The 22,193-nt window shown below is 37.9% G+C and overlaps 1 protein-coding gene across 19 annotated transcripts in view; it reads left to right on the forward strand.

Annotated features, from left to right (window-relative positions):
• The window catches only part of DLG2 (discs large MAGUK scaffold protein 2), a 1,031,289-nt gene that overhangs the window by 158,662 nt on the left and 850,434 nt on the right, over positions 1-22,193 (forward strand). For 14 of the 19 annotated variants that reach the window (XR_005264704.2, XR_005264705.2, XM_027462397.3 and 11 more), the window contains one exon: positions 5,086-5,160. The exons of the other annotated variants lie outside the window; for them this stretch is intronic. Coding sequence is in view for 12 of the 14 variants with exons in the window: in XM_027462397.3 (XP_027318198.1) it covers positions 5,086-5,160 (75 nt within the window). In the remaining 2 variants the exon portion in view is untranslated. The remainder of the gene's footprint in view (positions 1-5,085; positions 5,161-22,193) is intronic. 19 annotated transcript variants of the gene reach the window in all.

Raw genomic sequence — 22,193 nt, forward strand, 5'->3', positions numbered from 1 at the left:
ACACAGAACAAACCAATGTGCATTGCATATGCAATGTCTTGTAATTATATCTTGTCAAAAGCTCAACTTTTTTCTCCTTTATTCTTTAGAAATATGGTAATTGTCCCTTTTCCCTTGTAGTTAATTATAAATTTCAGTAAGAATTAAGTCTGTTAAATCTCTTCTTCTCCCTCTTCCCCCTCCCTTGGTCTCTATGGTAGCAGCAGGAATAGAAGGGAATTACTTTGATCTTCATTTCTGAATGACATTTCGTTTCTTCTGAGCATTGACCTTGTTTAGTGCAACTGAAATTTTCAATAGATTTCATTAGATTATAATTTGCTGATCTCAGAGAGATGTCTTTATTGAGATTGGTTTTAACTATGAAAGAAGAAGGGTGATTTGTTTCATAAATCTATGAACAGCTCTATAAACGGAGAAAAGAAAATGTTCAATTAACTGCTCAGGCAGATATGGTTAGGGCTTAATATTACTGCACAGCAGCAGAGAGCTGCAAACGTAAGGAAAGGTAGAAGATACTGAGCAAGACAAAGAAAATTAGAAAGCCTGATCCTTCCTCAATTAATGATAACATTTCCTAATGATAGCAGAGCTATATATCCTTAGCCAGCCCCTTCTCTAATATTCTGAGGGCCTGGCTGAAGGTGGGAAGATAATTTCCTAGTGCTGAGGTGAGCTGCATTTTTAAGCGTTTCAGATAGCTGGAGCTGACCAAATGGATTCTTTGCAATGTCCAGGAGACCATTAAAAGCAGAAAAGATGGGTCTCCTGGCATGCATCTGCAACATAAACAGGTATTTCTTCTGTGTTTTAATCTGTTTGCTACTACCATGCAAATTTCCTTCTGTCTCCCTTCACCTAATGTGAGACTTCTGAAAAATGAGAGGATGTGTGCAGTCAAGGAGAAGAAAATGGTTATTTATGAGTGAATCATTAGGTCAGGGGTATTGCCTAGTATATGATTATATTTTACCCAATCTGAGACCTCTAGCTGAGTTCTACAGTTTTCATTTCCCTGGAGAATCATCTGCATCAGAGAAGGCAATTTGTCAGGCTGTGTAGGAGTAGATAAATATCTTCCACTGAGTTTGACTTCAGCCAACTCTTTTGTTACTGGAGACCTCACTCAAGGACTTGTATGTAATTTGCAAATCATATTCTTGGATGTTCTAGTGGATACAAAGGAAATCTCACCTGTGATCAGATGACTCTGATCACCAATATCTTCTCTGAGGTAGAGTTTGAAGTCAGATCTTAAAGAGTGTTGCAGTTCAGAAAGCCCTGAAAAAACCTTGACAAGATAAAATATTCCTAAATATCCTCTGTCTTTTGTCGCATCTTTCAGCTGACCTAAGACCTGTCTCCAAATGTGTCTCTGGCCACAATCATGTTAGGCAATATTTGGCCTTCAAAATTTGGTATTGATGGTACATGTAATCTCTCCCTGCTTGTGGGACAGTGACAATGATCTATCTATACATGCTCTTTTTGTCCCCCATACTCTCCCAGAAACTGCTACAGTTGATCCATGTAACATCCACATCCTTGAAACCTTCCCCAGAGCTTGCTAACGTGCAAATGCATCTCTGTCACCAGCAACCTCTGCAGTGCAGTGCCACAAAACTCTCACCTTTATCCCTTTTCGATTCAATATTTCCATGCAGAAAAGTCAGAGGGACTTTTCCAGGCAGTAACACTACTGCTCTGCATTATATCAATGTATACACAAGATACATCATACTGATGTTTCTAAGCAGTGCTAATAGTAGTCAGTTATTTCAACACTTGGCTGAGATAAGCATGTAAGAAAGAAGTTTGCTTAAGGCCGCATGCTAGGAAGGTAAATGTTTGGCTCAAAGACTTTGAGGTCTTGAAGCCTTGGTTTTGGCTTCTGAATTTGATACTTTCTCTGTGTTACCTATGTGGTCTGAATTTCTGGATGCTTGATAAACCTGTCGTTTGGGGAATTACATGTAACAGTGCCTCTAGAGAAGGGATTGCACTAGCTGAATGGGGGTTAACATCTCTGTCTGGCTTTGGTCATCACTTCGTTGCTTCCTGACTGTTTTATTGCTATGCAATTTATCAAGGATTTAGAGCATCAACCCAGGAAAAGGAAGAAAAAAAATAAAAAAGCGACTGATGCAGAATTCAGCAATGAGAATGGATTTATCTTTTTGTGTCCCCAAGTCTCTTTATACAAAAATTAAACAAGCTGAAGATCTTACTGCATATTTTGAAAGCTCTGATTGCATGGAACTGTGATAAAGCCTATGCCTGGATAACTCTGTCTGTCACTATGACAGATTTGTCTCAAGGGTGAAGTAGTGCAGGAGGCCAAGTATCCTCAAAGAAAAGGAGTAAAAGAAGAGTCTGGAAATCACTCATTTGTAAGCTATGGAAAAGCAGTGTCTGTTTCCATTTCAGATGGAGAACTCTTTTATTGGAACATATTTTCCACAATAGCAAAGCAAGACACATTTCTTTTGCATAAAAATATTAGTAAACATGAAAAGCATACTACTGTACTCTGAAGATTGGTGGAAAAAGATGATTTCCAATGATGGATTTTCACCTCTTTTTTGATTTTTAGCTTTCCGATGTAATGGTGGACCAGGGTTTATAGTCCTTACTACACTATAGTCCTTGCTATACTGTTATAGTCCTCACTAAATTCCTAAACTGGTGAAAATATTAGCAATAATAATCGAATGGAGTTAGTCCCTTTTGCTGCCTGCAAATATTTCCCAGTGTATTTATTCCCACACTTACATGTATTACCTGTGCTTGCAGAATACCTTATGTAGTGTTGACCTTTTGGGTAAATTGTTCCTTAGCTGGTGCAACATGTTGGAGTTTGTGGCTGATTAAAAAAAAAAAAAAAGAAGAGGTAAAATTGAACATTTTTATGCAGTTCAGCATTATTAGCATCTTATATTCAACCTTATTTCTTGTTTAAACTGGGTGAGGGTGGAAGATACAAAAAGTATGAAAAGCATTGTTTTTAAACAAAATCCAAAAAGTATTGATCATTCAAATAGGAAATCAGCAGTAATTTAAAAAAGATGAAAAAATAAAATTTTGGAGGGGATAAATGCTCTGTCCTAGCCCTTGAGCTACACGCATTTCTCAGACAATTCCAGTGCAATGTCACGTTATAAGGACAATAATTCAAATATCCAGCTCTGAAGGGCCAAGTCCTGCAGTCACCCTGCAGCCCAGCTGCATGCTCAGTGGCTCCCAGTTTTCCAGCCTTATGCTGGAAAACTGGGAGCTGCTGCCTTCAAGCAATTCTCATTACCTCTGTCCCTCTGGCCTTTGAATATGAAGCACATGTCTTGTGATTTGGGGTCTTGGGACAATTTCGGAGTGAATCTCAAAGTCAGGAATTTACAGAGTGTTGCTCCCCCCTGCTGTGAGGTCCTGGCCTTTTATTTTGCAGATATGTCCTCTTTAAGAATGTGAAGAGTCTTTTTAAGGAGTTTCCTGGCAATCATTTTATATACCTGGTTACCAGAGTTTGTAAGATGAGACTTTTCAATCAGAAAAATGTTTCCTGTCCAAAGAAAATTATTAATTTTCTTACCTTTATCTTGGCCTGGATTAGACTGAAGACTTTTCAGTTGTTAAAAAAAGAAAGAAAAATAATTCACAATAATTTATGCAGCCTTTTGATCAAAATTTATTAATAGTTTTATTATTTCAATAGGATTACTTAGTTTGCTGTAGCATTCATCCCTTCATTACAGGAGATAACACCCACCCACAGGATAATGCTGCCATGATACCATTGACTTTTTCAAATCCTTTTAAACAAGACTTTCTAAACTTCCATCTAAAAGTACAATGCTTCTTGCTTACTAGCTATGCCTTTTTGCATATTCCTAAAGTTGTCTAAGTGCAAATACAAGTTTTTAAGGTTTGGGGAATACAAAGCTGAAACTGATATGCACAGTTTTTGCAATGCTTTACAAATGTTCACTTTTTAGAGATAAAGAAGAAAGCACTACTAGGCTTGGCTAGTTAATGTTCTCAAATCAGGCTCATAATTGAAAATAGGGTGAAGTCTCATCACTCCTGTGTGCAGAGGTTGCTCTCCTTTGCTCTCAGCATAAGGAAAAGAAAGGTGTATTGTAATTGTTTGCAATATACCTGTCTTAAAGAAAAATAAAAAAGAAGTGATTTTTTTTTTCCTTCTTGTTATGTCCAACTTCAGGAACACACATAATTAGAGGAGTCCTCCAATTCAAGCAGCTAAATAATAGTTTGACTCTTATGTGAAATGCTGAGAGTAATGGTGGCAGACACTAGAATTTATTCTGAACTTTTCTTCAGGGACTCTGACCCAATCTGCTGTGCAATTTGTTCTGATGGGCTCCAAACCTTTGCGAAAATGTAATTGAATCACTGCAAATGCAAGGGAAATTACAGGAAGATCAGCCTGGAGGCCTGATGGTAGCATCTTGCACTGCCATGTGGAACATTAGACTTCAAATTAACCCCTTACTCTTTTGGTTCTGCTAAGTTTCAGGGAACTGCAGGAGTCTTGCACTTTTTTCCTCCTCTTTGTCCTCCGGGGGTCAATCTGGGGAACAGTCAGTGTGTTCTGCAAGCAAAGTAACACACACCCTGAGAATTTGGGACAGATTTTCTCCTGCTGCAAAATAGCTCTGGGGTTGTTCAGGCTGCAGCTATCACTGCTTCAAAAGATGCATGATGCAAAAATGCAGCCTGTCATGAAATGGGGGAAAAAAAAGCTGATTTTTACCTGCTGCATAAAGCTCTGCTGTTGTTCCCTGAATCCTCCAGTGCGGAGGAAAGCCAGATGGCAGGTGCTTGGGGTTCAGAGTGGATGAAGGTTGCATTCACCCACACAACCGTGAAGTTCAAGGCAAAATTAATGGGTCAACCCCAAGGCCTTTTGTGATCCAGTGAGCTGCAGATCTTATATAATGGTGGAAAAATGACTTTGTGAGGTCTAATGGGCACTGGCAAACTCCTAGATGCTCCATCTGGAATGGAACCCATCGTGCCTGTTGCAGCACGTACTGTGTTGTGCATAATGCCATTTTCACTTATTTGCAGCAGAGCCATGGCAGATGCCCATCCCACAAATGCTCAGTCGAAACACCTGCCTGGATACCCATTCAGCACTCTACCGTAAGTTTGAGCCTTTTAATCCAAAGCTTTGAGAGACTGAATGGTAAGTCTCTGTGTTTGGAGCAGCCCTGTCAGGTAAAATTTCAATCCTAAGTGCATTTGAGAAAGAACAGAAATGGGTCCTGATGCCAGACCAAACTCCTTGGGAAGCCTGAGCTGTTGAAATGTTGGGTATGGGCTTAGCGGGGCTTCTTCAAAAGTTCATGCTCTTTGGAAATTTAATTAGTTCCATGTGGAGCAACGGGGAAGGCGTGGTATGGCTGGTGACGGTGTCCAGCTCAGAGGGAGTGTGGAGTTACTGCTGATTGCTCCAACTGTGCTCCAGCTGCGTGTGATGACTAGCTGCCTGCTAGTTTTGCCCTGTCGTGGACACAGTTTTGTGGGAATTCATTCATAAGCTTCTGCAGGGTCTGCCAGAAACAACTGATGTTTAAAGCACCAGCCTGTCCCCAGGCTCAGGTGGTGACACAAGGAGATGCAGCTTTTCTTTTCCACATTCTCATGAAAGAAAGAAAGACTGGCATTTCTAAGTGCTTCTGGACTAGTAAGTGGGAAAGTTAACCCTATGTAGGTAACTTTGGGGGTGGTGGGCAGCGAGTAAACTTTAGTCTGCTGGATTTGTAGGAGATGACCTTTGTAAATGCTTTCTGCCTTCTGCCAATTAGATGACTTCAGTGAGATTTGTTTTTAACCATCAAGGACATGGTAATATTTGAAGAGAAAAAAAAGAAACTGCGGTCAAGCTGACACTGCATTGATTTATATCTTGTCTGAATATGCATAGTAGATAGAGCCAAATCCTTGGATGCTGGAAGTTAGAGTAGAGGGCTGTCTAATAGAGCTATGATGATTTATCTCAGCTGAGGGGTTGGCAGGAGTTAGCTGACATTTTCTTTGGCTCTGGACCACAGCGTGATGTTGGTTCTCAGCTATCAACTTATCACCTTTTATGAGTAGATAAACGAGAAACAAATTCCAGTTTTTGCTCTCCCTCAGTCTCTACCTAATCTTGCAAGTCATTGCAAACCCCATGTTTTTGGTTGTACTTATGTTATGTTAAAAATAATGGTATCACTGTTGATCTATATATGAAAATAGACTCACTTAAATGTATTGATTGAATCGTTGAGCTAAATAGACTTTTACTGAGGATCCAGGGCAGTGACTAATTTGTAGGTTTTCCTAATTACTACTTCACATCCTCAGAGGATTCGGATTGACTTGGCAATGTGGTCTGGTTGTTTAAGTTTGTATTGAGAGGGCTGTGACACGAGCCCAAGTGTGGTAGAATGGTGCTTTCAGAAATGGAAGTACACTGGGAGTTTGATAACAAAAGTAATTAGGTCAGGAGCAGCTGCAATCAGTGATTTTCATTAACACCAAAACCTGACTTTTCTGATAGTGACTTTAAATACTTTTGTAAGTAAAATAATTTTTATTGCCAACTAGGTGTTTTTTAGAGTATTTATTTCTTAAACCATCAAAAATAAAGTCATTTAGATTTATTCTTTGGTTGTTTTGTTACACCAGAAATGTGTGCATGTATAGGTAATTTTGGTAGACCTGCTATCTTGCATATTTGTGTATTATCACAAAAAATGGTAAACTGAGGATCAGGCTTTGTTGTCTCTGTTAACATTAGAAGATGTCTAAGATTGGAATAACTCCAAGCAGTGCTATTTTTAAGCTGCTATAATGGGGAAAACAAAACCAAAAAACAACTCACTATTAGAATACAGTTCAATCATTCACTTGATTGCTATATATCTTTTTTACTATTTTTTAATGTAGAATACAACACACGGTCCTTGAAGTAATTGCCTGCTTGGAGGTTGCTTCCACCTGTATTTATTATGAATGATGAATGCAGTGAAGGAGCTCAGCAATAACCTGCAAGGAACCTGTAGTTCACAAGTCACTTTTTTTTGTTTGTTTTGTTTGCTTTTCATCAAACCAATTTCTGTGTGGCCAAACAGATTTTTCTGCCTACCTTATTTGTATCAGGCATTTGTAAGCATTTCTTACCATGTTTCAGTGGTTTTATTTTCTTGGGAGTCTAATGCAAACAATTGGAGAAAATGAAATCAGACTTCTCTTAGGTGGTGTTTTTCACCATCCGATTTCAAAAGTGTTTTTTATCTGCCTTGCTTTTTTATCTGAGAAGAATGTCTGTGAAGTGTCATCATTCTAATAGGAAGCCACGTAATGAAATTAATTTTTCCAGTGATGAAACAGAGCGTATTAGCTGCTATGGATGGTGGTAGGATCCAAAAAAGAGCCAGATTCTGGCCAGTTGTGACAACTCCCTGTGATGCCCACCGTGTGTGTTTGGATGCCTCTCAAGAGCAGTGTAGGAAGCTCTCAAATAAAGAATGTTAAGCAGAATGGTAGAAAGGGTATCCTCTTTCATCAGTTTTGCTGGCTGCATCACCCCTGATGTCATGAGTATGGGTGAGGTTTTTCTCTCCTTTTTCAGCAGTTTTTATAAAAAGCACTGTGTCCTCTCAAGAGTGCCTTTGCCATCTAGTGCAAGAACCAGGACATCCAGCAGCATTGCTGTTATGTAACAGTCTGACTCTTTTGCAGTCCCTAATTTGCCTTTTTTTTTTTTTTTTTTTATAATTTGCTGATATTCTTGCAATTAAGGTTCTCAGATCTGTTTGGCAACTCACCATCTGCAAAAGAGGGCATAAGTGAACACTGGCTTTCTGTGTCTTCACAATGTCCTTAATTAGATTCATTTTAAGTCTGAGAGTTTTAATCAAGGGAATTACCTAAGAGAGGCTTTGTCTGCTCTTGCACTTTTAGTTATGTCTTCTAAAGGATTCATAGTGTTTGATTATAAAATACTCCAAAAGGAGTTTCACTGAATTGCTGTTAAGCATACTAAACCTTCCTGTTGTTAGAGTGGCTTGCTAGCTAGATTTATTATGCTAAGATAATGAAGGATCGCAGGCTGCACCTGTGTTGCAAAAAATACTTGCGGTTGTCTTTTCTTCCCACCCTGTTGACAGGATTTCTTGAGCTCAGTGTTCAGCACATTCACCTTCTGTTACCCTGCAGAATTAATAGATTTCTCTTGCCTTTTTTTTTTTTTTTTTTTTTTTTTTTTTTTTTTTTTTCCCACTGCAGAGCTCACTGGCCTACCATATCCCCTTCCACCATAATAGTCCTTTTTGGGGTGTCCACTGCCACTAAACAACAGCAGGAGAGAGTGATAAAGGGTATCTGGGGTACAAAAGACAATGGTTTTGGTGCATGCCCTAAGTCACTGCTTTGCAGAGCCTCATTTGGTGCTTGCTGTCTCCTCAGTGTGCAGGAGAAAGGGACACTGACTTAGAGGATTTGGGAACGGGTGCTCATTTTGGGTCCTCACATCACATTGCATGCTGTGATATCTCACGGGCTGCTGCTTTATCTAGGTGCTGCACTGGGGGAATTTAGCACACGTTTTGGCTGCCAGCCTGCATGGCAGCTGAGCCCGAAGTCTTTCTGCCCTCCCCATACCTAGATCCATAGCACAAGGAGAGCAAATGTCACTCCTTTCAGAGGCCTGCTACATGTGTAGGATATTATTGTTCTGTTTATGTAGGATAGATCAGCTCAGAGGGGATAAAGTTACTGGGCTTTGTCTTTTCCCAGTTTATTTGGAACACTGGAGGGATAGTAATGCGCTAATGCCCTGCACAATATCTGATTTTAGCCTGATCTGGGAGTCAGCCTGTAAACATTTCTGGTTCAAACTGATCAAGAGTTTTGCATTCTTACTTCACAGCAGTTATTTTAAAGAACCTCATACTTCTGGAAGATGCCTGTATGTTAGTTCTGGTGGTTGTGCTCTATGTAAAGAATGTTCTGACACTGTTGTACAATGGAGCCAGGCGGGAACATATTGAAACACGCATATTCTGTTTTGTTTTAAGGCTCTGAGTCTGGAAGAATCATTTCTGAAATCAATCTTGCTCTCTTTAAACACAAAACAAATAAATGGCTCTGTTTGGCCAGGCTCGGCTCTCTCCCAGGACTTCGCGTTATGCCTTGTAACTGTGTCCCTTCCGCTCCCGTGTGGATGTGCTCTATAAAATAAATAAATAGCTCTGCACTCCAGAAAGTGCCTTTTACAGGGTCTCTCTCTCTCTCTCTCTCTCTCTCCCTGAACTTTAAGTCTTTTTCTGTTAAAACCCATTTGGCTAATAAATTCCGTAGACAATCTGGGTGGTGGGGAATGTTTTTTGTGGCTAATAAGTGAAATATTTGAAAACTGAGCTGTTAATACAATGCTCTGTTCTCCTGTCTTTCACCTCTGTGCTGATAGTAATGGAAAATTTTGAGTGTTAAAACCCAGCTTTGGTTTTAGAGGAGGTATTAAAGCAATACCATGCGTGTTTCTGCTAGGTCACAGTATTCCTGCAGCTCTTCATCATTCCCAGGACTCCTGCACCCCTCCTTGCCTGGTGCTGAAGGTGCTTTGCTTTCCACCTCTTCACCGTTTACAGACTGTACATGCTGCACTGCTGTGAGGCTGTCACCAATTGCCAGCTACTAAGCCGCTTTTTAAAATCACCACTTAAATCCCTCTTCACCTTGCCTAGCTCTGAATCTTCCTTCTCGTTTGCACCCCCCACCTTTCCCTAGGGAAAAGGATGCTGTTCCGCTTGCTGGGGGCTGTAGCTGGCAGTGGGGAAGAGTCTGGATGTGTCTGTTGTAATCTGATTCATGGATTCAGTGGGGAAAGTTCCAGCTAAAGTAAGGTGGTGTCGGATTAGCAGCAAACCACAGCACATCCCAGCAGGGCAGCGAATGCTTCATGCTTGGTTAGATAGAGGCAGAAGCTAGCAGTGTATGTGTTAACAGAAGGGAATGGCTCAGGAGCAAAATTTGAGAGAAACAGGGCAAAATGAAGCTTTTACTCCTCTAGTTCATCAAGGATTAGAGAGAAAAAAAAGGGAAAGAAGATTTTTAAAAGAGGTAATGGCTCCTTGACAATAAAATATATATACTTAATTTATGTGGCCCTTCCTCAAGTTTCAGCTAATGTGATCCCAGTGGAACAAGGGAGGGGTTTCACAATTGCAAAACAAGCTCAGAAACCCTTTAGGTGAGGTGATAAATCAGTTAAAAAAAAAAACGTATGGTACCCATTAAGCTGTACAAAACCATTATCTGCAGATTGACCCACATAGTTGCTTGACTTCATCATCAGGAAACATTTCACATGACTTATTTATAATGAGTAGTCTCATTAAGCACACATTATGTGTAGGATATTTGCTGTCTTTATTGCTTTATTTGTTTTATGGGAAGCACCAGGATGTTGCTACAGCACCTCCAGTCACACAAGTGCAACAGTATATAACTGAGAACAAAATATTTATAATTTGAAATTTTCTTTAAACTAAAACTTGGTATTAATCTTTGTGATAGCAATTATTGAAAGGTAAACTTTTGTTTGTTTGTTTGTTTATTTGGTTGGTTTTATTTAGTTTTAGCTATGTAAAGTTTTTGTAGCTCATGAGGTTTATGAGCAGAAAGTATTAAACAAATCTGAATATTCTTCTAGGCACGATTTTAAAATACTGCTTTAAGATCTGTTTTATCCAGGCAATGTTTTGGCAGTGTCACTAAAGCTTAAAAACAGTGTGCATATCCAAATTGTATGGTATTTATTATTTTTATTCCCAGATGTAAAGTACAATCGGAGTATAGTTTTTCTGATAACATATACATAGCTTAAGGGTTATATCCCAGGGGTGTTGCTACCCTCAAGCCATGTTTTCCTGACATGAGAAATTCCATGCTAAGGTCAAACACAAATGTTTCAAGTATTCTGCATTTATGGAGATATATACAAGAACAAACTTAGCTCCGCTCTTTGTTTACAACCTACGATAACCCACAAATATGATTAATATGACTGCCTAGAAGCATTTCTAGTCCCCAGCTAAGTGAACTAAAGTGTTTTCATTATTTTTTCTCTTAGATGTGCTACAGTATATGAGGAGGCAGTGATTTAATTTTTCAAGGAAATCAAACATATGCATTTTATATATTAAGAAATGACGTGTACTTAACCAACGGGTGAAATGTGGCTCAAGAGGAGCAGTGAGGCTGTGACTCTTGGGTCAGTAACTTTTGCCCCAGTGATATCTGGAAACTGCACCTTAGCATTGTGCCTGGCACTCTAAAAATTTATAGAAGAAACGTGTCTGAAGCAGTTATGGAAGACAAAGGGCAGGGCCTTGTTTGGCAACATTTTATAGAGATGCTGAAAGTAGAATTCATCTGTCCAGGTTCATGTCAATTGAGAGCTATAAACACTTTTGAGGTGTAGTTCATCTTTACAATCTTTTAGAGCATGAACTGGGCTGTTGAAGTGTGTACTTCTCTTGATTAATGGTAAAGGAGACATAGACGACCATCTCCAATACAGGTGTCTGAACCCATAACAGGGGACTTTCTCAGTGCTGGCAAAGTGGTGACCTACACCAGAGACTCAGCTAAGAGACTTTCCTTCTAGGCTACCCCAATTTTTGTTTATTATAGATGCCCCTTTATAGGCATGTGGAACTGCCACTGACTTCCATGCAAAATACAAATGAATACAGGTTTGCATGAGGACATAGCCTAAGCCATAGACGTATTACAGCATCTCACATAACCTTGTATTATACCAGACACCTTTTTCCTTAATGTCATGAAAAATACACAATCTATTTAACCATCATAGACTGCATATTTTAGTGGCATTTTCATCTTTACCTTTAAATTGCAAGTCTTGTTATTCATTCAATACATACTGTGTAATTCCACTTACAGGGCTATAGAAACTTAAAGGTCTCTCCTTACCACATAAATGGATGTGAATAGCCACTTTAGTGAACGTGTTCTCCAAAGGTTTATTCCCCCAAAGTTCTGAATGTCTCCTGCAAAGTGCTTGGGGGTGTGTCCCTTCAGCTCTGTTAGTAATGCTTTTATGACACTGTAAGTGAGACAGGAATCCTGCCCTGGGAATGGGGCATCCTGTAAGTCATGGAGGTGTTGCACAGGCATTTCTGAAGGAATAAATATAAAAAAACCTTCTTCAAAGGCTGATGGAAATTACTCTTCCCTTCAGAATACTTCAGAATACTCATATCTCTGTTGTTTGGGCTTTTTTTTTTTAGAGTTGGGAACAGTCATGCAAATTAGGATTTGTTTGCTCTATTTGTTTATTCTGTGTGCTCTAGGGAAGCAAGAAATATAAATGGGAAAGTGCCCGTAAAACATATAATTAATAAACTGTTTTGTGTTACAGGAAGACCATGAAGTATAGGCCTGAATATCCTGTGCTTTCAGGGTTTTGCAAATTAGAGCTTCAGTTATCCATGCAAGCAGACTTGAGCTGTATCATCCCTTCCTGGGATCTGAGCATTGCCAAAACCCAAAGGTGTTGGCTCAGCCCTGTGTGTTGATGACTCTCACGGTCTGAGTGAAGCTTGTATATACATTTCTACAGGCCAGCATGCCTCTGTGAGTTTTACTGGGTGGGCATCTGCATTTTTTCCATCAAGTGTCATCATGTTATGCGAAGTCACAAATATTTGCTTGGAATGTTTAACATTAATTATGAATTCTGACACAACCTTTCAGTCATTCCAACTGTACGTATTCATCTGAGCCACTGTAGGCCTATCTCTTAGGCCTATCCTGAAACCAGCCGTTCCTACTGCTTTGAAGTCTTTTTCAGCTTCTTACCTTGGGTACTTTATGGTATTTCCTTAGAGTCTGAGCATCTCAGGATGTCAATCTGTTGTCACAAGACCCTTGTGAAGAAGTTGGGAAAAGCTATTATCTCCATTTTAGAAATGAGGGAGGTGAAAGATGGGAGAAGTGGAGAACAAGGTTATGCTGCATAGAGAAACGCCATTCATGCCAATTTGGAGCAAGTGCTTCACCAAAGGTAGTTAGCCCATGGGAAGAGCTGTCAGCCTAGGCATGATGCCACATCTTTGTAAAACACTTCGCTGTGCCATGGTCAACTCTTGGAGTAACCCCACAGCTCTGTAACAAAGCACTGGATGACAGAACAGTGCCATTATTCTTTTATGGAAAGAGAAGAGACATCTAACAAATATTTACCCTCATAGATAATGGAGTAACATCAAGAAAAGCTTTTGATGCATTGTTTTGGCAGCCTGGACCACCTCTTGGCTCAGTTCTTTACCTTCAGCTTGGGGGCTGTGCTCAAGCTGCAGAGCAACAGGACGAGCAAGGTGTGTAGGAGCCGTCAGATCCGCAATCTGCTCTTCTGTCACCGTTGTTGCTGAGAACTGAGCTTCAGGGCCGGCTACATTTAGAGGCTACACATTCTGCATTCCTTTGAATTGTCTTTAATCCATGGTAGAAGCATCTAAAATAGGATGGAGTATAATTAAAGAATAAGCAAAACCAGAGAAAGCCTGAAGTTTTCCCTCCCACAGATCCATGCTATGTATATGTATTTTTATACAGACTTTTCAATACCTCCTTCATGCCTCTGGCACCTGAGCTTACCCCAGCTCTACAGATCTCTGCTACATAAATAGCTCTCCATCCTTGTCCCCAGATAATCTGAACCCGTTGCTGTTCAACTCCTACCCTTTCTTGCTGTGCCACCTGCACCTCAGTCTGGCTATGGTGCTGTTCCTCTCACTGGCATGGTACAAGCCTGGGGTTTCCTGAGTGAAGGCTGGGCTTTCCATTAGTTGGGAGGGGAAGATGGGTAAGGGAGCACTCTAGTCTGAGGCTCTCTTTTCACCCACAGAAGACCCCTCACATTGCCTTCTTCCCTGCTCTGTTCTAACTTCTAAGAGAGGAATATTCACATTTGGACAAATATTTCCTGTTTTCAAACTGTTTTTCTATCCCACTGACATTGTGGAATAGGTAATCAGAGATGCCATCCAAAAGGGAAGGGCAGTGATTTCTAACACTGGATAGCCACCTATAAACGTTTTAAATGTCGTGACAGTAGCAGAATGGCAATACTGCACCGAAGGACAGGAAATAAGCTTCAGGAGACAGAATCCAGTCATCTGTTGTTACAGGAGATACTATCATGTAATATCTCACTTAAAAACTTGAAAATGATTCACTGTCACCCCTCATCTCTACTACCATCCTGTGTTGGTCACTGCTACTGGATAAACATGATAGGACAAAGCATGACACACAAATAGCCACTACTTAAAGACTAAACTCTGTTAAAAAGTTGGGTAAACAACTCACCAAAGAATTTGTAATCTACCTGGATTTCAACCCTTTCTATGAAACAGGATTGTGGGTGGCAATCTGCTGCATGTCTGCACAGTAGAGCCTTTAATTGTAAACTCAGTCCAGGCCTCTTTGCTAATGAACCAATTTATGTCACATTTGACATTAGCAGACTTACTTTATTTAGATGGTAAATGAAACTGTAGAGTGGCCATAGCAGATAGAACAAAATTCCCAAAGGATTTTTGTAGCTCTGCAGCTGATAGAGGTCTGCAGCTGATATTTAGAGATAAAGTGTGGTAACTCATCAAGCACAGAGTGATATTTCCCTTGGAATATCTTTCTTGCAATCAGCGGTTTAGAGGCTTCTTAAGCTTGTGGTTATGGATGGGCAGTTACTTGTGACAGACTGGAATTCATTAAAATAAGAGTTAGATAAGTGGAACGAAATTCTGTTGTCAGATATGTTAGAGTAAATCTAGATTTGCACTGGTGTAACAACACAGGCTTTGGTTCCTCATTCTCTTCCTTGCTAGCAAAAGTTTTTAAATATGGAATGTTTGAATCCTCTCCTGGATGTGTATGTATATATATATATATATTAAATAAAGCAAGAACTGGATTGCTAATAAAATCTTGGCATTTATTTTGTCAATTCTTTACTGTAGCAATGAAGTTTTTACTTATCAGATATATGCTTATCAGTTTTCTAGTGTAGCATATAGGCCTATTCTACTTGAATATAATCTGATCAGCTATGAGTTTTCTCCACCTGTAAATGTGTACATAAATTGTGCTTTTAGAGATTTAACGGGTGATTTAAACAGTGATTTTTTTCTGTTTTCTTTTGCAAAATTCAAATTGTGACTAACTTTCTGAAATATCAGTTCTATGGAAACCATAATAAAAATGTTTTTTTGGACCAGAACTTTCTATTTTTCTCATTTATTTTCTGTTGATTTATTTATTTATTTATTTATTTGTATATTATTTGAGGCTGATATGAAGTTGTGGAGTTCTTCCTGTAAGATTATTCATTGTCTTTCTATTCCATTTAATAATAAAACCTTTTTATAAGGTCTCATTTTTTTTTTCTTTTTTTTTTTTTTCTTTTTCAGTGAGATCAATAGCAAAATTGATTTTGGAATAAAAGTAGAAGGGTCTCCTCTAGTTTATCACCTCTGAAAATTAAATAATTTGAATTAGGTTTGTGGTTTCATAGCATTCACAGCAGTAGTTTAGCATAGCACATTTTTATTGGATTTTTAGAAGTGCTTAACTGCTGTTAAGCAGTAAAAGTCCCAGAAAAGGGAATTTGTTAACTGGTCAATTTACTCAATCAAGCTTGACAACTATATTCATTTATATCCGATTATTGCACTACTACCAAATGGCATTTTGGACATAGAGATTCTATATTTTTATTTTGACTGTGTTTAGCAGTGATAATCTATATAGCATGACTACAGCTATGACTACAGTGAGCTGTTTTGAGTTCAGAGGTAATTAACAGAATTGTCAACTTATTTCTAAGTCCTTATTACGGGTAAATTTACATAAAATGTACAACATTGTGGCTGATCTGAGGCAAAACTGTGTTTTCAGAAAAAAAATGCATATTTTTTTTTCTGAAATAACGTTCAGAAGTTATTAAATTTCAGAGTTCTGGTTTGCTCAAAGTGCACCATATGAAAAATCATCCTGTCTGTTCCTTGGTTTCACCAAAGTATATTTAGAAATACTCGCTACATTCCTAAATTTCTTTGAAATCTATTTTCTATTTGAGATCTAAGGTAGTAGTGTGTAACAGTGCAATATGATTTCAGATTCCACACTTAATTTCCCAGGCTCAGTGTTTAGAAAATCTGTATTTTGAAACTGAGGGTGTAAGAAAATCATAATGAAAAACATATATTTTATTGTATTCCAGAGCATTTGGAAATCTTTTATTTTGGGCAAGACAGGAGGTGGGGAAACTGCCTGTTATTTTAGTCTTTCAGTTGTTGGGTGCAAAACCAGAATATTAACATAATAACATATTTTATGCTTTTATCTTAGTAAGGAGTATGTTCCAGGAATACAAGTGTAAGTACAGGTTGAAGCTGTTGATATTCAAGGTGGTTTAAACACAACTGTTTTAAAAACCATACATCTCTAAAGCATAAAAAAAATTACTGTTAGCATTTGTTTTTAGACATGTTCCATGCCCTTCCATCTATTCAGTTCCTTAGCCTTCAGTTTATTCAGACCCTTATTCAGTTGTGTTGTAATCTTTATACTTTTTTTTTTCTTAGCTTATTATTTCTGTTTATTATTCCTTTTTATTCATCACTGACTGAATATACTGTCACACTTGCAGAAGCTTCACATTTATTTTGCTTTCTGAGCAGGAGCCAGAAGACCCCAACTGTCATGAAATTGAAAAGGCCGGATAATAACAAATAGCAGTCCGAGCTGCCATGAAACACTAACTGCCAGTCTAGCAGTTAAGGATACATCGCAGGACTACAAAACCCTGGATACACATAACATTTTAGTAGCTAAAAGGCAGTTTAGACAAAATTCAAGTTCCAAATCCAAGTAGGCAATTCATAAAGCCCATGCCCATTCCCATCCCTCTTTTCCTCACCGTTTTATTGCCTCTAAGACTTTAAGCACCATAGTGTTCAGAAGTAAATCTCATGTCCTTTGCACTCAAACTTCTTTCATGTTTTCCTGTACCGCTGGCCACATTTGGCAGATAGGATGGAGACTTTCTGTCTGAGCCTTGTTCATTGCTGCTGGTCATAGCACTCTCCTGGGAGGTGGATTTGATCTCCAGAGTGAAACCTGTGTTGAACTCTGAATTTCTGTTCACAAAAATGCACCTCTATTAAGAGCATCTCATCTTCCATCCATCTTTTGAGGGGAAAAGATGAAGAAATCATCTCTACCTAAAGAGAGAACTCGGGCATGTAAGTAGAGGAGGGCTGTAGGCAATGTATTATAACCTCTTCTAGGGCATAGGTCAGGCAGGCACCTGCAATAGGAGACATGAAATTTCAGAAATATCCTTTTATCTCCCTTACTACTAGCATTCTGCCCTGCCTCTAGCCAATGTGCTGCTTTTTCTTAATTTCATTCTTAGGCATTTTCGTGACCTTCATTCCAGGAACCAGATAGGCAACTCTTAGTGTCACCACACATTTATTGATTTCTATCTAATTCCACTGTACTGCTCTCAAAGTGTGGCAGAAATGTTGATGACGATATGCAGTGTCACCTTACAGGCACCAGAAAACCCCTTGTGTACTGACCTTATTCAAAGTGGAGCTCAGAGAGATGCTGGAAAACACATCAGTGATTCCACAGAAAATTACTTAGATTTTTAATTAAGTCCAGAGTAGTGTATCATATCAACGTGACAGAGCATCTGTAAGCAAGTAGTGTGTCTTGTTAGTTGGAGAAGCATTGTAGGAATTTTTTGGTTTTGCTTTTAGAAGAATGTAATAAGAATGTAGGTATGGGTAACAGTTATGGATTAAAGTTGACAGTATTTTTAAATGCATTCGCTAGGTTTTCTTTTGAGATACATTACATATGAAAATAAGGAACAATCTCTACCCGTACCTACAAACTGGGTGGGTGAGCAGCAAGAACTGGAGTTATGATAGGGCCTAATGTTGCATCTGTCCAGTGCAAAGCTGCAGGAACTTTGGCTAAATTTTTGCAGATGGAAATTTCAATGCTAGTTTGTAAAAAGAAAAAAAAATGGGAGATGCATTAGTTAGTAACATGAAATTGTGTTGCTTAGTCAAATTAATCCAAAATAGAAAATCTAGGTGATTTAAAATACTTTGGGAGGCTCAGCACCATCATGACATGGAATTTCACTAAACTTTAGCTCAGTTACTTTCTACTTTCTAAGGATAGTAATATGCATTGGCAAAAATAGTCCGTCTTATTCTGACTGATTGCCTCTTCATTTGATAGAGTGGCTGTGAGAAAAGATTTAGGTGTCACTGTGAGTAGCTCATGAATTAGATTTCAATTCCTTATAAAATAATTGAATAAATACCCGGAGATGAAATCAGTAAAATCTAGAGGGTAATAGAAGTTTGAGTAAACAAGCAGCATGATTTTTATAGAGAACAAATCATGCAAGACACACTTAATTGCTTGTTTTGATGGAATTACTAAATTATTAGCTGCTGCTTATATATATATTTTTTTTGAGATAGACTTTCAAAAACATTAAGAGCAGTTAGGCGCCCAGCTCCTGCTGATTTTAAGAGGTTCCTACATTATCTCCTGAAGTTTTAAAGAAAAGTTCATGTTAATTGGCTTGGAGTTTAGTCTTGCTATATGACTTTTTAGACCCCCAGGAATGACTGTGCCCAGATGGATATATGTTGAGTTACAGAGGGATGCTGGCACCGCTTCCAGAACCATTATTACATGCAGACTTGCCTGATATTTTCATTAATGATTGAGAAGTTAGGCTCGAAGCAGCATGCCAATGAAATGTGTAGGCCAAAATTCACTAAGCCATGAGCATTAATATGATAATATAATACTGTAGAACAAAGACTTCCTCAAAAAAAAAAAAACAAACCAAAGCATAAATGTTATGAGAATAACAGATTTTAAATACTTTTGGTGACAAATTCCAGATACCAGCTGGAGAAGAAAGAGGACTTTGACAACTCTTCTGACAAATAGTGATGCTCCAAAAATCTGTTACATTATACTGAATATTTTTCAGAATTCTTTCAGTTCTTCTAATTACTCTGTGAATTGAAGCAAATTCAGGTACAACTAATGGAGCCAGATCAAAGAAGGAATATAGAGTTGAGGTCTAATAACACACCTTTCTAAAACAGGTATTTCGTCTTCCAAAAGAGAAAGGAGGTGTTTCTGGGATATGTTATGGGGCAGAAGGAAATGTATGGAAGATGGCCATGGGACTGAATTGGGATCAGCGATTCAGATGGACTTACAGTGAAACTATAAGGAATGGGATGGAGAAAATAGCAAGCACAAAAACAATGAAAATAAGAAGTAAATGAGCGGGAGTCTAATGGAGAAAATTGTATGGAAATGTATTAAAAGTTGAGTTTTACTACTTGACAACCAATCAGTTTGTAGGGAAGTGATTCTAAGAACCACGGCAAAATCAGCGGTTAATTAAAAATTAAAAAATATAAGAGTATATATATATATATATAAAAATTATATATATATATATTATATATATATATATTATATATATATATATGTATATTATTTTTTAATTTTATATATATATATATATATATATAGTTGTTGTTCCCAAATGTCTGGTTGGTCTGTGCATGGTGCATATACTCTGGTTTCTCTTCAGATTATATATTTTGATGATTAATTGGGGCCCTCCAAGATTTCAGGCTGTAGTTCTTATAAGGTCCTACCTTAGGTACAATTACCACAGATGAAATAATGAATTTAATGGAGTCAGTGTGAGTTGATGTCAGTGGGGGCAAAAATACCACAGCTTAAAATGATTTCTTGGCAAAGAAAATAAAGGAAAATGAAACACTCTTAAGGCTGAACTTCAGTACACTCAGGGATTAAGTGAAATGTCTTATTCTCCATGCTTCTAGTTAATTAAAGAGCCTATGGAGGCATACAGCAACATAAAGTTTGGTTCTAAAAGATCATTGGAATTAAAATAAATTAGTCTTCTCTGATCAGTACTATCTACTTTCAGATCTGAAGTTTGAAGATGATGAATTTATCAGCTGTTAGTCTCTGAGATAATAGACGTAAATCTCAGTTATACAGCAAAATCTGTACCAGTTTGAAAAGTGGCCTGAAAGGATAAATTTCAAGTAATTGTTTTCACCCTATGTGCATTACAAAACAAGAGAAAAGAACAATACAGGGCATAAAACAAGGTTTCTTATAAATTACAAAATAAACTCATGTTGAACTATTTCTCAAATAGTTATTCATTTAAAGACCATTTCAGTATACCTAAGATTAGGATTCTATTTCTAAATTTCTGTTAGTTTGAATCAATCAACACTTGCTTTCACCATGGATAGAATTTAATGCCTTTTTAATTGCCCTTTTGTGATGTCATGTAGCTCTCTCTCTCTTGAGAGGCAGCTTGAGGTGAGGCAGGTTACTTGAAAGCATATAAAATCACACAAGACACATATGTCAAGTAGATGAATCTCACCCTTTATTGGCAGCAATTAACACTGAATTACACAGTCTCACAAGATCCTTTTGTAGCTCTACACAGTTAACTCATGTTTTTGCTACTGTGGATACATCAATAGCTCCTGAAGCACTCCTGTCAACTACCTGTTTTTCAAATAATTTATGACTATTTTGAATTGCATAGGTGCCAGCAGAGATTGTTAACAAACTTCACTGAATGCTTCCTTATACAGTGAAAACTTGTCTTTTATTACTATCCTTCATTTTCAATTCTTGGCAAGCTGTTAACTCTTTGATTGATCTCTCCTCTTAACTCTTGAGAGTGTAATTTCTTAAAGACACTTTGGTAAAAGACCTTATTAATATTTTTGTAAATACAAGCAGAATAACCAACCTCATCTGGATTCTTTTGTCTCCTCTAAAGGAAGAGACTTCAAAAGTTAGTGAAGAATGTGTCCTGTACATTAAACCAGCTTGACTTTTCTCTGCTTTGCCACATCGTTCTACTACATCTACTAATTTCCTCCTTTTTATAGTTTCTATTTTTTTTTTAATTTTTTTTAGAACTCAGATTGTCTCTGCTGTAGCTCCAGAGGTCCCTCTAAAACCCTTTTTACAGTTTATCTGTTACAGCTGATAATCTGAAATTCCCGACTGTGATTCACTTCAGTGGAGGGGGAATTCATTGGATTATTAAAGTGAAAAAAAGATGCAGAACCAAGAAATGGGGAAAAACAGCAAGACTGTAAAGAAGGAGAAAAGATAATAAAGAAGAAGAAAACAGGCCATGAGAGTATTAAATGCAAGCCTTTGGCAACTACTTAATGCTGTCTATATCTGCAGTTTAACACCTATTAGACAGTGGCCAAGTAAATATTTTATTTTACCTTGGATTTTATTGTTAGCCATCCACTGACATTTCCATTTGAGGATTTATTGCTTCAAGACTTGACCTGGGAAAGGTCATTAAAAATAGGAATGGTTCTTTTTCATTAAGTGTGTCATTCTTTAGTAAAAAGGATGTACCTATTAATGGTAAATGTGCACATTCCATAGCATTCTGCTGGATTTCTTGTATATGAACAACTGGGCCGCTGAAGTGATTTGGCTTCCCTGAAGTCAGATTTGCAATAAGGATTTTTTTTTTTTTTTTTCCATCTGTAATACAGAGGTACAAGAAGGTGCAAAATAAATCACAACTGTGCAGTTACTGGTATTTTAACTATAGATAAAATCAAAATAGATTGCCAACAGAAAATGTTGCTGTTTACAAATGTGAATCATTGGTGCTTCGGTAAATGTTTGGAGTTCTTTTCTACCTAAGGTCTCATTATGCAGAAAGAAATGCCTCTATATGGAATAAATCATGATCAAAATGTGTAGAAATATCACCCAAATTTGGCTAGAATGAAGCACAAATCCAATATTAGATCCATCCTAGAGTGAGACTGGGGAAAAGCATACTTTTTATTAACAAGGAAATTCTGTTTCTGACCCATTTGTTTCCAGAGAACACCTTCCTGATGGCCAATAAAAGAGCAGAAATGGAAGCATCATTGCTGAATTCATTGAGAATTGTCCTCCAATCAATTCTATTACCAGTCAAAACTTGTTAT

This window comes from Anas platyrhynchos, chromosome 1 (genome assembly GCF_047663525.1).
Source record: "Anas platyrhynchos isolate ZD024472 breed Pekin duck chromosome 1, IASCAAS_PekinDuck_T2T, whole genome shotgun sequence".
Lineage (NCBI taxonomy): Eukaryota > Metazoa > Chordata > Aves > Anseriformes > Anatidae > Anas > Anas platyrhynchos.